Source organism: Pseudophryne corroboree, chromosome 2 (genome assembly GCF_028390025.1).
Source record: "Pseudophryne corroboree isolate aPseCor3 chromosome 2, aPseCor3.hap2, whole genome shotgun sequence".
NCBI lineage: Eukaryota > Metazoa > Chordata > Amphibia > Anura > Myobatrachidae > Pseudophryne > Pseudophryne corroboree.
This window is the reverse complement of record NC_086445.1, coordinates 13,602,126-13,619,347: the sequence shown is the minus strand read 5'-3', so window position 1 is coordinate 13,619,347 and position 17,222 is coordinate 13,602,126. Positions and strand designations below refer to the sequence as shown.

The 17,222-nt window shown below is 50.5% G+C and overlaps 1 protein-coding gene across 2 annotated transcripts in view; it reads left to right on the top strand.

The window, feature by feature from the left end:
• Positions 1-17,222, top strand: part of LOC134992844 (uncharacterized) — a 132,671-nt gene that overhangs the window by 56,889 nt on the left and 58,560 nt on the right. For both annotated transcript variants that reach the window (XM_063950815.1, XM_063950814.1), the window contains exon 3: positions 9,082-9,314. In XM_063950815.1, the coding sequence (XP_063806885.1) occupies positions 9,082-9,314 (233 nt within the window). The remainder of the gene's footprint in view (positions 1-9,081; positions 9,315-17,222) is intronic.

Below are 17,222 nucleotides of genomic sequence, written 5' to 3'. Positions count from 1 at the left end.
TATACAGTGTATGTGATGTCCTGATGCGGTACTGTGCACGTCACCCTATACACCCCCAGTACATAGGGTATATACAGTGTATGTGATGTCCTGATGCGGTACTGTGCACGTCACCCTATACACCCCCAGTACATAGGGTATATACAGTGTATGTGATGTCCTGATGTAGTACTGTGCACGTCACCCTATACACCCCCAGTACATAGTGTATATACAGTGTATGTGATGTCCTGATGCAGTACTGTGCACATCACCCTATACACCCCCAGTACATAGGGTATATACAGTGTATGTGATGTCCTGATGTAGTACTGTGCACATCACCCTATACACCCCCAGTACATAGGGTATATACAGTGTATGTGATGTCCTGATGCGGTACTGTGCACGTCACCCTATACACCCCCAGTACATAGGGTATATACAGTATATGTGATGTCCTGATGTAGTACTGTGCACATCACCCTATACACCCCCAGTACATAGGGTATATACAGTGTATGTGATGTCCTGATGCGGTACTGTGCACGTCACCCTATACACCCCCAGTACATAGGGTATATACAGTGTATGTGATGTCCTGATGCGGTACTGTGCACGTCACCCTATACACCCCCAGTACATAGGGTATATACAGTGTATGTGATGTCCTGATGCGGTACTGTGCACGTCACCCTATACACCCCCAGTACATAGGGTATATACAGTGTATGTGATGTCATGATGCGGTACTGTGCACGTCACCCTATACACCCCCAGTACATAGTGTATATACAGTGTATGTGATGTCCTGATGCGGTACTGTGCACGTCACCCTATACACCCCCAGTACATAGGGTATATACAGTGTATGTGATGTCCTGATGCAGTACTGTGCACGTCACCCTATACACCCCCAGTACATAGGGTATATACAGTATATGTGATGTCCTGATGTAGTACTGTGCACATCACCCTATACACCCCCAGTACATAGGGTATATACAGTGTATGTGATGTCCTGATGCGGTACTGTGCACGTCACCCTATACACCCCCAGTACATAGGGTATATACAGTGTATGTGATGTCCTGATGCAGTACTGTGCACGTCACCCTATACACCCCCAGTACATAGGGTATATACAGTATATGTGATGTCCTGATGTAGTACTGTGCACGTCACCCTATACACCCCCAGTACATAGGGTATATACAGTGTATGTGATGTCCTGATGTAGTACTGTGCACGTCACCCTATACACCCCCAGTACATAGGGTATATACAGTGTATGTGATGTCCTGATGCGGTACTGTGCACGTCACCCTATACACCCCCAGTACATAGGGTATATACAGTGTATGTGATGTCCTGATGCGGTACTGTGCACATCACCCTATACACCCAGTACATAGGGTATATACAGTGTATGTGATGTCCTGATGCGGTACTGTGCACGTCACCCTATACACCCCCAGTACATAGGGTATATACAGTGTATATGATGTCCTGATGTAGTACTGTGCACGTCACCCTATACACCCCCAGTACATAGGGTATATACAGTGTATGTGATGTCCTGATGCAGTACTGTGCACGTCACCCTATACACCCCCAGTACATAGGGTATATACAGTGTATGTGATGTCCTGATGCGGTACTGTGCACGTCACCCTATACACCCCCAGTACATAGGGTATATACAGTGTATGTGATGTCCTGATGCAGTACTGTGCACGTCACCCTATACACCCCCAGTACATAGTGTATATACAGTGTATGTGATGTCCTGATGCAGTACTGTGCACGTCACCCTATACACCCCCAGTACATAGGGTATATACAGTGTATGTGATGTCCTGATGCTGTACTGTGCACGTCACCCTATACACCCCCAGTACATAGTGTATATACAGTGTATGTGATGTCCTGATGTCACCCTATACACCCCCAGTACATAGGGTATATACAGTGTATGTGATGTCCTGATGTAGTACTGTGCACGTCACCCTATACACCCCCAGTACATAGGGTATATACAGTGTATGTGATGTCCTGATGCAGTACTGTGCACGTCACCCTATACACCCAGTACATAGGGTATATACAGTGTATGTGATGTCCTGATGCTGTACTGTGCACGTCACCCTATACACCCCCAGTACATAGTGTATATACAGTGTATGTGATGTCCTGATGCAGTACTGTGCACGTCACCCTATACACCCCCAGTACATAGGGTATATACAGTGTATGTGATGTCCTGATGTAGTACTGTGCACGTCACCCTATACACCCCCAGTACATAGGGTATATACAGTGTATGTGATGTCCTGATGTAGTACTGTGCACGTCACCCTATACACCCCCAGTACATAGGGTATATACAGCGTATGTGCATAGGGTATATACAGTGTATTTATATAGGGTATTTACAGTGTATGTATATAGGTTGTATATACAGTGTGTGTATGTGTATGTATGTATGTATATATATATATATATGTGTGTGTGTGTGTGTGTATGTATGTGTATATATATATATATGTATATATATATTTCTCTGACGTCCTAATGGTTGCTGGGAACTCCGTAAGGACCATGGGGAATAGCGGCTCCGCAGGAGACTGGGCACAACTAAAGAAAGCTTTAGGACTACTTGGTGTGCACTGGCTCCTCCCTCTATGACCCTCCTCCAGACCTCAGTTAGAATTTTGTGCCCGGCTGAGCTGGATGCACACTCGGGGCTCTCCTGAGCTCCTAGAAAAGAAAGTATTTGTTAGGTTTTTTATTTTCAGTGAGATCTGCTGGCAACAGACTCTCTGCTACGAGGGACTTAGGGGAGAGAAGCGGGCCTACCTGCTTGCAGCTAGCTTGGGCTTCTTAGGCTACTGGACACCATTAGCTCCAGAGGGATCGAACACAGGCCCAGCCTCGGTCGTCCGGTCCCGGAGCCGCGCCGCCGTCCCCCTTGCAGAGCCAGAAGCAAGAAGAACGTCCAGGAAATCGGCGGCAGAAGACTCCGGTCTTCATTAAGGTAGCGCACAGCACTGCAGCTGTGCGCCATTGCTCCCTGTGCACACCACATACTCTGGTCACTGATGGGTGCAGGGCGCTGGGGGGGGGGCGCCCTGGGCAGCAATTAGAGTACCTTAAGAGTGGCAAATCACACATAATATAGCCTAATAAGCTATATATGTGTGTAAAATACCCCTGCCACATTATGATTATAAGAGCGGGAGAAGTCCGCCGAAAAAGGGGCGGGGCTATCTCCCTCAGCACACTGGCGCCATTTTCTCTTCACAGTGCAGCTGGAAGACAGCTCCCCAGGCTCTCCCCTGTAGTTTTCAGGCTCAAAGGGTTAAAAAGAGAGGGGGGGCACTAAATTTAGGCGCAAATCTGTGTATTATAGCAGCTATAAGGGAAAAATCACTGTGGGTAGTGTGAATCCCTGCATTATATAGCGCTCTGGTGTGTGCTGGCATACTCTCTCTCTGTCTCCCCAAAGGACTTTGTGGGGTCCTGTCCTCAGTCAGAGCATTCCCTGTGTGTGTGCGGTGTGTCGGTACGGCTGTGTCGACATGTTTGATGAGGAGGCTTATGTGGAGGCGGAGCAGATGCCGATAAATTTGATGTCACCCCCTGTGGGGTCGACACCTGAGTGGATGGACATGTGGAAGGAATTTTGTGACAGTGTCAACTCCTTACATGAAAGGTTTGACGACATAGCAGATGTGGGACAGCCGGCTTCTCAGCCCGTGCCTGCCCAGGCGTCTCAAAAGCCATCAGGGGCCCTAAAACGCCCACTACCTCAGATGGCAGACACAGATGTCGACACGGATACCGACTCCAGTGTCGACGACGATGAGACTACTGTACATTCCAATAGAGCCACCCGTTACATGATTACGGCAATAAAAAATGTGTTGCACATTTCTGATATTACCCCAGGTACCACAAAAAAGGGTATTATGTTTGGGGAGAAAAAAGCTTCCAGTGGTTTTTCCCCCATCTGATGAACTAAATGTGTGAAGAAGCGTGGGCTTCCCCCGATAAGAAACTGGTAATTTCTAAAAGGTTACTAATGGCGTACCCTTTCCCGCCAGAGGATAGGTCACGTTGGGAGACATCCCCTAGGGTGGATAAAGCGCTTACACGTCTGTCAAAGAAGGTGGCACTACCGTCTCAGCCTGCAGATAGAATGCAGGAGGCTATCCTGAAGTCTGTATATACACACTCAGGCATTATACTGAGACCAGCTATTGCTTCAGCATGAATGTGCAGTGCTGCAGCTGCGTGGTCAGATTCTCTGTACCTTATACCCCTTTTCCACTTACGAGCACGGGTCGCAGCCGGGAGCCTGACACGGGAGCTGACCCGTGCTCGGCCCCTTTCCCATCAGCAGTCACAACCCGGCATATGCCGGGTTGGTGACGCTTCTAGTGACGCGGCAGGGGCGGCGCAGGGAGATCACATGATCTCCCAGCGCCGCCCTTCCATACAGTGTAAATGGGAGCCGTGTCGCATCGACACGGCTCCCGTTTACACTACAACCCTACCCGGATCAGTCCCGTGTCCTACCCAGGTAAATAGCCGGGTAGGATTCACGGGTCACTTGATCCGGGTTTACCCTTTTCCACTTGCAAAAAACACGGGTAAATGCGCGCCCCCGTGCATTTACCCGTGTTTTTTGAGCTAGTGGAAAAGGGGTATTAGACGGGGACACTATATTGCTAACCATAGAGCATATTAAAGACGCAGTCTTATACATGAGAGATGCACAGAGGGATAATTGCCGACTGGCATCTAAAATAAACGCAATGTCCATTTCTGCCAGGAACTCGGCAGTGGACAGGTGATGCTGATTCTAAAAGGCACATGGAAGTTTTGCCTTACAAGGGTGAGGAGTTGTTTGGGGATGGTCTCTCGGACCTCGTTTCCACAGCGACAGCTGGGAAGTCAGCATTTTTACCCCATGTTCCCTCACAGCCAAAGAAAGCACCGTATTATCAGGTACAGTCCTTTCGGCCCCAGAAAGGCAAGCGGGTTAGAGGCGCGTCCTTTCTGCCCAGAGGCAGAGGTAGAGGGAAAAAGCTACAACATACAGCCAGTTCCCAGGAACAAAAGTCCTCCCCCGCTTCCTCTAAGTCCACCGCATGACGCTGGGGCTCCACAGGCGGAGCCAGGTACGGTGGGGGCCCGTCTCAAGAACTTCAGCGACCAGTGGGCTCGCTCACGGGTGGATCCCTGGATTCTACAAGTAGTATCTCAGGGGTACAAGCTGGAATTCGAGACGTCTCCCCCTCGCCGTTTCCTCAATCTGCCTTGCCGACAGCTCCCCCGGACAGGGAGGCAGTGCTGGAGGCGATTCACAAGCTGTATTCTCAGCAGGTGATAATCAAGGTACCCCTCCTTCAACAAGGACGGGGTTACCATTCCACAATGTTTGTGGTACCGAAACCGGACGGTTCGGTGAGACCCATTTTAAATTTAAAATCCTTGAACACTTATATAAGAAGGTTCAAGTTCAAGATGAAATCGCTCAGGGCGGTGATTGCAAGCCTGGACGAGGGGGATTACATGGTATCACTGGACATCAAGGATGCTTACCTGCATGTCCCCATTTACCCTCCTCACCAGGAGTACCTCAGATTTGTGGTACAGGATTGTCATTACCAATTCCAGACGTTGCTGTTTGGTCTTTCCACGGCACCGCGGGTATTTACCAAGGTAATGGCCGAAATGATGATACTCCTTTGGAGAAAGGGAGTTTTAATTATCCCGTACTTGGACGATCTCCTTATAAAGGCGAGGTCCAGGGAACAGTTGTTGATCGGTGTAGCACTAGCTCGGGAAGTGCTACAACAGCACGGCTGGATCCTGAATATTCCAAAGTCGCAGCTGGTTCCTACAACACGTCTACTGTTCCTGGGGATGGTTCTGGACACAGAACAGAAAAAAGTGTTTCTCCCGGAGGAGAAGGCCAAGGAGTTGTCATCTCTAGTCAGAGACCTTCTAAAACCAAAACAGGTGTCGGTGCACCACTGCACGTGAGTCCTGGGAAAGATGGTGGCTTCTTACGAAGCAATTCCATTCGGAAGGTTCCATGCAAGGATCTTTCAGTGGGATCTGTTGGACAAGTGGTCCGGATCGCATCTTCAGATGCATCGGCTGATAACCCTGTCTCCAAGGACCAGGGTGTCGCTGTTGTGGTGGCTGCAGAGTGCTCATCTTCTAGAGGGCCGCAGATTCGGCATACAGGACTGGATCCTGGTGACCACGGATGCCAGCCTTCGAGGTTGGGGGGCAGTCACACAGGGAAGAAACTTCCAAGGACTATGGACAAGTCAGGAGACTTCCCTACACATAAATATTCTGGAACTAAGGGCCATTTACAATGCCCTAAGTCAGGCAAGACCCCTGCTTCAACGCCAGCCGGTGCTGATCCAGTCAGACAACATCACGGCGGTCGCCCATGTAAACCGTCAGGGCGGCACAAGAAGCAGGATGGCGCTTGGCAGAAGCCACAAGGATTCTCCGATGGGCGGAAAATCATGTGTTAGCACTGTCAGCAGTGTTCATTCCTGGAGTGGACAACTGGGAAGCAGACTTTCTCAGCAGACACGACCTCCACCCGGGAGAGTGGGGACTTCATCCAGAAGTCTTCCAAATGGTTGTACACCGGTGGGAAAGGCCACAGGTGGACATGATGGCGTCCCGCCTCAACAAAAAGCTAAAATGTTATTGTGCCAGGTCAAGGGACCCTCAGGCGATAGCTGTGGACGCTCTGGTAACACTGTGGGTGTACCAGTCGGTGTATGTGTTCCTTCCTCTGCCTCTCATACCCAAGGTACTGAGAATAATAAGAAGGAGAGGAGTAAGAACTATACTCGTGGTTCCAGATTGGCCAAGAAGATCTTGGTACCCAGAACTTCAAGAAATGATCTCAGAGGACCCATGGTCTCTGCCGCTCAGACAGGACCTGCTGCAGCAGGGGCCCTGTCTGTTCCAAGACTTACCGCGGCTGCGTTTGACGGCATGGCGGTTGAACGCCGGATCCTGAAGGAAAAGGGCATTCCGGAGGAAGTTATCCCTACGCTAATTAAAGCTAGGAAAGAAGTGACCGCAAACCATTATCACCGCATATGGCGGAAATATGTTGCGTGGTGTGAGGCCAGGAAGGCCCCAAAGGAGGAATTTCAGCTAGGTCGATTTCTGCACTTCCTACAGTCAGGGATGACTATGGGCCTAAAATTGGGTTCCATTAAGGTCCAGATTTCGGCTCTATCGATTTTCTTCCAAAAAGAACTGGCTTCACTACCTGAAGTTCAGACGTTTGTTAAGGGAGTGCTGCATATTCAGCCCCCTTTTGTGCCCCCAGTGGCACCTTGGGATCTCAATGTGGTGTTGGATTTCCTAAAGTCGCATTGGTGAACCACTTAAAACCGTGGAACTAAAATATCTCACGTGGAAAGTGGTCATGCTGTTGGCCTTGGCTTCGGCCAGGCGTGTGTCAGAATTGGCGGCTTTGTCTTGTAAAAGCCCTTATCTGATTTTCCATATGGACAGGGCAGAATTGAGGACTCGTCCCCAATTTCTCCCAAAGGTGGTTTCAGCGTTTCATTTGAACCAGCCTATTGTGGTGCCTGCGGCTACTCGTGACTTGGAGGACTCCAAGTTGCTGGACGTAGTCCGGGCCCTAAAAATCTATGTTTCCAGGACAGCTGGAGTCAGAAAGACTGACTCGTTATTTATCCTACATGCGCCCAACAAGTTGGGTGCGCCTGCTTCAAAGCAGACTATTGCTCGCTGGATCTGTAGCACGATTCAACTTGCACATTCGGCGGCTGGACTGCCGCATCCTAAATCTGTAAAAGCCCATTCCACGAGGAAGGTGGGCTCTTCTTGGGCGGCTGCCCGAGGGGTCTCGGCTTTACAACTTTGCAGAGCAGCTACTTGGTCGGGGTCAAACACATTTGCTAAATTCTACAAGTTTGATACCCTGGCTGAGGAGGACCTAGAGTTCGCTCATTCGGTGCTGCAGAGTCATCCGCACTCTCCCGCCCGTTTGGGAGCTTTGGTATAATCCCCATGGTCCTTACGGAGTCCCAGCATCCACTAGGACGTCAGAGAAAATAAGATTTTACTCACCGGTAAATCTATTTTCTCGTAGTCCGTAGTGGATGCTGGGCGCCCGTCCCAAGTGCGGATTGTCTGCAATACTTGTATATAGTTATTGTTTAACTAAAGGGTTATTGTTGAGCCATCTGTTGAGAGGCTCAGTTATATTTCATACTGTTAACTGGGTATAGTATCACGAGTTATACGGTGTGATTGGTGTGGCTGTTATGAGTCTTACCCGGGATTCAAAATCCTTTCCTTATTGTGTCAGCTCTTCCGGGCACAGTATCCTAACTGAGGTCTGGAGGAGGGTCATAGAGGGAGGAGCCAGTGCACACCAGGTAGTCCTAAAGCTTTCTTTAGTTGTGCCCAGTCTCCTGCGGAGCCGCTATTCCCCATGGTCCTTACGGAGTTCCCAGCATCCACTACGGACTACGAGAAATAGATTTACCGGTTAGTAAAATCTTATATATATATATATATATATATATATATATATATATATATATATATATATATATATATATATATATAGTAGATACAGTGTATGTATATAGGGTAGCTGTAGATATAGTATGTCCATGGGGTATATACAGTGTATGTACAGTATATAGGGTATATATATATATATATATATATATATTTATTATGGTATATATAGTATATGTGCATAGGGTATATACAGTGTATGTACATAGTTTATATACAGTGTATGCACATAGGGTATATACAGTCTATTTATATAGGGTATTTACAGTGTATGTATATATAGGTTGTATATACAGTATGTATATAGGGTATATACAGTGTATGTATATAGAGTATACACAGTGTATGTACAGCATATAGGGTATATACAGTATATGTATATAGGGTATATATAGTATATGTGCATAGGGTATATACAGTGTATGTATATAGGGTATATATAGTATATGTGCATAGGGTATATACAGTGTATGTGATATGTGTATCCTGCAGGCTGTCTGCCGTTCTGCGTACAAGGGCAGCGTGTCGGCTGGGTGCTACAGCCGGTGGCACAGCTTCTCTCCCAGACCTCCGATGTGTTCACCCTACGCAGAGACCCCTCTGCCCAGCTGGAGCTTAGTGACCGTCTGCGCTGCCCCCAGGACAGGACACGGGCTGTACAAGAGGTGATGGAGTCATTGAGAGCTCAGGACGTCTTCCCCTGTCTCCGGGAATGGAGGGATGAGGTGAGGACATTGCAGACTCTGAGCAAAGTGCAGCGTAGGCTGTGTATCCCCTCATAGCAATCTGCGTATGTCCGTCACCAGAGGCCGCGTTCTGCGCTACGCTCAGATAACATGGCGTGCTGCAGTGCATGCTGGGAACTGTTACTCTATACCAGCTGCAGGCTATAAGCTGTGTATCCCCTCATAGCAATCTGCGTATGTCCGTCACCAGAGCCCGCGTTCTGCGCTACACTCAGATAACATGTGGTGTGCTGCAGTGCATGCTGGGAACTGTTACACAGCTTATAGCCTGCAGCTGGTATAGAGTAACAGTTCCCAGCATGCACTGCAGCACACCACATGTTATCTGAGTGTAGCGCAGAACGCGGGCTCTGGTGACGGACATACGCAGATTGCTATGAGGGGATACACAGCTTATAGCCTGCAGCTGGTATAGAGTAACAGTTCCCAGCATGCACTGCAGCACACCACATGTTACCTGAGTGTAGCGCAGAACGCGGGCTCTGGTGACGGACATACGCAGATTGCTATGAGGGGATACACAGCTTATAGCCTGCAGCTGGTATATAGTAACAGTTCCCAGCATGCACTGCAGCACGCCACATGTTATCGGAGCGTAGCACAGAACGCGGCCTCTGGTGACGGACATACGCAGATTGCTATGAGGGGATACACAGCTTATAGCCTGCAGCTGGTATAGAGTAACAGTTCCCAGCATGCACTGCAGCACGCCACATGTTATCTGAGTGTAGCGCAGTACGCGGCCTCTGGTGACGGACATACGCAGATTGCTATGAGGGGATACACAGCTTATAGCCTGCAGCTGGTATAGAGTATCCCCTCATAGCAATCTGCGTATGTCCGTCACCAGAGGCCGCGTTCTGCGCTACACTCAGATAACATGTGGCGTGCTGCAGTGCATGCTGGGAACTGTTACTCTATACCAGCTGCAGGCTATAAGCTGTGTATCCCCTCATAGCAATCTACGTATGTCCGTCACCAGAGCCCGCGTTCTGCGCTACGCTCAGATAACATGTGGTGTGCTGCAGTGCATGCTGGGAACTGTTACTCTATACCAGCTGCAGGCTATAAGCTGTGTATCCCCTCATAGCAATCTGCGTATGTCCGTCACCAGAGCCCGCGTTCTGCACTACGCTCAGATAACATGTGGTGTGCTGCAGTGCATGCTGGGAACTGTTACTCTATACCAGCTGCAGGCTATAAGCTGTGTATCCCCTCATAGCAATCTGCGTATGTCCGTCACCAGAGGCCGCGTTCTGCGCTATGCTCAGATAACATGTGGCGTGCTGCAGTGCATGCTGGGAACTGTTACTCTATACCAGCTGCAGGCTATAAGCTGTGTATCCCCTCATAGCAATCTGCGTATGTCAGTCACCAGAGGCCGCGTTCTGTGCTACGCTCAGATAACATGTGGTGTGCTGCAGTGCATGCTGGGAACTGTTACTCTATACCAGCTGCAGGCTATAAGCTGTGTATCCCCTCATAGCAATCTGCGTATGTCCGTCACCAGAGCCCGCGTTCTGCGCTACGCTCAGATAACATGGTGTGCTGCAGTGCATGCTGGGAACTGTTACTCTATACCAGCTGCAGGCTATAAGCTGTGTATCCCCTCATAGCAATCTGCGTATGTCCGTCACCAGAGGCCGCGTTCTGCGTTACGCTCAGATAACATGGCGTGCTGCAGTGCATGCTGGGAACTGTTACTCTATACCAGCTGCAGGCTATAAGCTGTGTATCCCCTCGTAGCAATCTGCGTATGTCCGTCACCAGAGCCCGCGTTCTGCGCTACGCTCCGATAACATGTGGTGTGCTGCAGTGCATGCTGGGAACTGTTACTCTATACCAGCTGCAGGCTATAAGCTGTGTATCCCCTCATAGCAATCTGCGTATGTCCGTCACCAGAGGCCGCGTTCTGCGCTACGCTCCGATAACATGTGGTGTGCTGCAGTGCATGCTGGGTACTGTTACTCTATACCAGCTGCAGGCTATAAGCTGTGTATCCCCTCATAGCAATCTACGTATGTCCGTCATCAGAGCCCACGTTCTGCGCTACGCACAGATAACATGGCGTGCTGCAGTGCATGCTAGGAACTGTTACTCTATACCAGCTGCAGGCTATAAGCTGTGTATCCCCTCATAGCAATCTGCGTATATCCGTCACCAGAGCCCGCGTTCTGCGCTACACTCAGATAACATGGCGTGCTGCAGTGCATGCTGGGAACTGTTACTCTATACCAGCTGCAGGCTATAAGCTGTATATCCCCTCATAGCAATCTGCGTATGTCCGTCACCAGAGCCCGCGTTCTGCGCTACACTCAGATAAGATGTGGCGTGCTGCAGTGCATGCTGGGAACTGTTACTCTATACCAGCTGCAGGCTATAAGCTGTGTATCCTCTCATAGCAATCTGCGTATGTCCGTCACCAGAGCCCGCGTCCTGCGCTACGCTCAGATAACATGTGGTGTGCTGCAGTGCATGCTGGGAACTGTTACTCTATACCAGCTGCAGGCTATAAGCTGTGTATCCTCTCATAGCAATCTGCGTATGTCCGTCACCAGAGCCCGCGTTCTGCGCTACGCTCAGGTAACATGTGGTGTGGTGCAGTGCATGCTGGGAACTGTTACTCTATACCAGCTGCAGGCTATAAGCTGTGTATCCCCTCATAGCAATCTGCGTATGTCCGTCACCAGAGCCCGCGTTCTGTGCTACACTCAGGTAACATGTGGTGTGCTGCAGTGCATGCTGGGAACTGTTACTCTATACCAGCTGCAGGCTATAAGCTGTGTATCCCCTCATAGCAATCTGCGTATGTCCGTCACCAGAGGCCGCGTTCTGTGCTACGCTCAGATAACATGTGGTGTGCTGCAGTGCATGTTGGGAACTGTTACTCTATACCAGCTGCAGGCTATACGCTGTGTATCCTCTCATAGCAATCTGCGTATGTCCGTCACCAGAGGCCGCGTCCTGCGTTACGCTCAGATAACATGGCGTGCTGCAGTGCATGCTGGGAACTGTTACTCTATACCAGCTGCAGGCTATAAGCTGTGTATCCCCTCATAGCAATCTGCGTATGTCCGTCACCAGAGGCCGCGTTCTGCACTACGCTCAGATAACATGTGGCGTGCTGCAGTGCATGCTGGGAACTGTTACTCTATACCAGCTGCAGGCTATAAGCTGTGTATCCCCTCATAGCAATCTGCGTATGTCCGTCACCAGAGCCCGCGTTCTGCGCTACACTCAGGTAACATGTGGTGTGCTGCAGTGCATGCTGGGAACTGTTACTCTATACCAGCTGCAGGCTATAAGCTGTGTATCTCCTCATAGCAATCTGCGTATGTCCGTCACCAGAGGCCGCGTTCTGTGCTACGCTCAGATAACATGGCGTGCTGCAGTGCATGCTGGGAACTGTTACTCTATACCAGCTGCAGGCTATACGCTGTGTATCCCCTCATAGCAATCTGCGTATGTCCGTCACCAGAGGCCGCGTTCTGCGTTACGCTCAGATAACGTGGTGTGCTGCAGTGCATGCTGGGAACTGTTACTCTATACCAGCTGCAGGCTATAAGCTGTGTATACCCTCATAGCAATCTGCGTATGTCCGTCACCAGAGCCCGCGTTCTGCGCTACGCTCAGATAACATGGCGTGCTGCAGTGCATGCTGGGAACTGTTACTCTATACCAGCTGCAGGCTATAAGCTGTGTATCCCCTCATAGCAATCTGCGTATGCCCGTCACCAGAGCCCGCGTTCTGCGCTACGCTCAGATACCATGTGGTGTGCTGCAGTGCATGCTGGGAACTGTTACTCTATACCAGCTGCAGGCTATAAGCTGTGTATCCCCTCATAGCAATCTGCGTATATCCGTCACCAGAGCCCGCGTTCTGCGCTACGCTCAGATAACATGTGGTGTGCTGCAGTGCATGCTGGGAACTGTTACTCTATACCAGCTGCAGGCTATAAGCTGTGTATCCCCTCATAGCAATCTACGTATGTCCGTCACCAGAGGCCGCGTTCAGCGCTACGCTCAGATAACATGGCGTGCTGCAGTGCATGCTGGGAACTGTTACTCTATACCAGCTGCAGGCTATAAGCTGTGTATCCCCTCATAGCAATCTGCGTATGTCCGTCACCAGAGGCCGCGTTCTGTGCTACGCTCAGATAACATGTGGCGTGCTGCAGTGCATGCTGGGAACTGTTACTCTATACCAGCTGCAGGCTATAAGCTGTGTATCCCCTCATAGCAATCTGCGTATGTCCTTCACCGGAGCCCGCATTCTGCGCTACGCTCAGATAACATGTGGTGTGCTGCAGTGCATGCTGGGAACGGTTACTCTATACCAGCTGCAGGCTATAAGCTGTGTATCCCCTCATAGCAATCTGCGTATGTCCTTCACCGGAGCCCGCGTTCTGCGCTACGCTCAGATAACATGTGGTGTGCTGCAGTGCATGCTGGGAACTGTTACTCTATACCAGCTGCAGGCTATAAGCTGTGTATCCCCTCATAGCAATCTGCGTATGTCCGTCACCAGAGGCCGCGTTCTGCGCTACGCTCAGATAACATGGCGTGCTGCAGTGCATGCTGGGAACTGTTACTCTATACCAGCTGCAGGCTATAAGCTGTGTATCCCCTCATAGCAATCTGCGTATGTCCGTCACCAGAGCCCGCGTTCTGCGCTACGCTCAGATAACATGGCGTGCTGCAGTGCATGCTGGGAACTGTTACTCTATACCAGCTGCAGGCTATAAGCTGTGTATCCCCTCATAGCAATCTGCGTATGTCCTTCACCGGAGCCGCGTTTTGCGTTACGCTCAGATAACATGGCGTGCTGCAGTGCATGCTGGGAACTGTTACTCTATACCAGCTGCATGCTATAAGCTGTGTATCCCCTCATAGCAATCTGCGTATGTCCGTCACCAGAGCCCGCGTTCTGCGCTACGCTCAGATAACATGTGGCGTGCTGCAGTGCATGCTGGGAACTGTTACTCTATACCAGCTGCAGGCTATAAGCTGTGTATCCCCTCATAGCAATCTGCGTATGTCCGTCACCAGAGGCCGCGTTCTGCGCTACGCTCAGATAACATGGCGTGCTGCAGTGCATGCTGGGAACTGTTACTATATACCAGCTGCAGGCTATAAGCTGTGTATCCCCTCATAGCAATCTGCGTATGTCCGTCACCAGAGGCCGCGTTCTGTGCTACGCTCAGATAACATGTGGCGTGCTGCAGTGCATGCTGGGAACTGTTACTCTATACCAGCTGCAGGCTATAAGCTGTGTATCCCCTCATAGCAATCTGCGTATGTCCGTCACCAGAGGCCGCGTTCTGCGCTACGCTCAGATAACATGGCGTGCTGCAGTGCATGCTGGGAACTGTTACTCTATACCAGCTGCAGGCTATAAGCTGTGTATCCCCTCATAGCAATCTGCGTATGTCCGTCACCAGAGGCCGCGTTCTGTGCTACGCTCAGATAACATGTGGTGTGCTGCAGTGCATGCTGGGAACTGTTACTATATACCAGCTGCAGGCTATAAGCTGTGTATCCCCTCATAGCAATCTGCGTATGTCCGTCACCAGAGGCCGCGTTCTGTGCTACGCTCAGATAACATGTGGTGTGCTGCAGTGCATGCTGGGAACTGTTAGTCTATACCAGCTGCAGGCTATAAGCTGTGTATCCCCTCATAGCAATCTGCGTATGTCCTTCACCGGAGCCCGCGTTCTGCGCTACGCTCAGATAACATGTGGTGTGCTGCAGTGCATGCTGGGAACTGTTACTCTATACCAGCTGCAGGCTATAAGCTGTGTATCCCCTCATAGCAATCTGCGTATGTCCTTCACCGGAGCCCGCATTCTGCGCTACGCTCAGATAACGTGGTGTGCTGCAGTGCATGCTGGGAACTGTTACTCTATACCAGCTGCAGGCTATAAGCTGTGTATCCCCTCATAGCAATCTGCGTATGTCCGTCACCAGAGGCCGCGTTCTGCGCTACACTCAGATAAGATGTGGCGTGCTGCAGTGCATGCTGGGAACTGTTACTCTATACCAGCTGCAGGCTATAAGCTGTCTGTGTCCCCTCATAGCAATCTGCGTATGTCCGTCACCAGAGCCCGCGTTCTGTGCTACGCTCAGGTAACATGTGGTGTGCTGCAGTGCATGCTGGGAACTGTTACTCTATACCAGCTGCAGGCTATAAGCTGTGTATCCCCTCATAGCAATCTGCGTATGTCCGTCACCAGAGGCCGCGTTCTGTGCTACGCTCAGATAACATGGCGTGCTGCAGTGCATGCTGGGAACTGTTACTATATACCAGCTGCAGGCTATAAGCTGTGTATCCCCTCATAGCAATCTGCGTATGTCCATCACCAGAGGCCGCGTTCTGCACTACGCTCAGATAACATGGCGTGCTGCAGTGCATGCTGGGAACTGTTACTCTATACCAGCTGCAGGCTATAAGCTGTGTATCCCCTCATAGCAATCTGCGTATGTCCTTCACCGGAGCCCGCGTTCTGCGCTACGCTCAGATAACATGTGGTGTGCTGCAGTGCATGCTGGGAACTGTTACTCTATACCAGCTGCAGGCTATAAGCTGTGTATCCCCTCATAGCAATCTGCGTATGTCCTTCACCGGAGCCCGCATTCTGCGCTACGCTCAGATAACGTGGTGTGCTGCAGTGCATGCTGGGAACTGTTACTCTATACCAGCTGCAGGCTATAAGCTGTGTATCCCCTCATAGCAATCTGCGTATGTCCGTCACCAGAGGCCGCGTTCTGCGCTACACTCAGATAAGATGTGGCGTGCTGCAGTGCATGCTGGGAACTGTTACTCTATACCAGCTGCAGGCTATAAGCTGTCTGTGTCCCCTCATAGCAATCTGCGTATGTCCGTCACCAGAGGCCGCGTTCTGCGCTACGCTCAGATAACATGGCGTGCTGCAGTGCATGCTGGGATCTGTTACTCTATACCAGCTGCAGGCTATAAGCTGTGTATCCTCTCATAGCAATCTACGTATGTCCGTCACCAGAGCCCACGTTCTGCGCTACGCTCAGATAACATGTGGTGTGCTGCAGTGCATGCTGGGAACTGTTACTCTATACCAGCTGCAGGCTATACGCTGTGTATCCTCTCATAGCAATCTGCGTATGTCCGTCACCAGAGGCCGCGTCCTGCGTTACGCTCAGATAACATGTCGTGCTGCAGTGCATGCTGGGAACTGTTACTCTATACCAGCTGCAGGCTATAAGCTGTGTATCCCCACATAGCAATCTGCGTATGTCCGTCACCAGAGCCCACGTTCTGCGCTACGCTCAGATAACATGGCGTGCTGCAGTGCATGCTGGGAACTGTTACACAGCTTATAGCCTGCAGCTGGTATAGAGTATCCTCTCATAGCAATCTGCGTATGTCCGTCACCAGAGGCCGCGTTCTGCGCTACACTCAGATAAGATGTGGCGTGCTGCAGTGCATGCTGGGAACTGTTACTCTATACCAGCTGCAGGCTATAAGCTGTCTGTGTCCCCTCATAGCAATCTACGTATGTCCGTCACCAGAGGCCGCGTTCTGCACTACGCTCAGACAAGATGTGGCGTGCTGCAGTGCATGCTGGGAACTGTTACTCTATACCAGCTGCAGGCTATAAGCTGTCTGTGTCCCAGGGGCAGATTTATCAGACCTTGGAGAGAGATAAAGTACCAACCAGCTTCTGTCATTTTTCAAACACAGCCTGTAACATGGCAGCTAGGAGCTGATTGGCTGCTACTTTATCTCTCTCCAAGCTTTGGTAAATCTGCCCCTTAGAGAGTGGAGGTAAACGCCACCTGAGGTGATGAGAGATGGGGTCTGGGTGACCGCAGAGAGGGGTTTCCTGTCCTGTGAAATCCTTTCTGACGCTT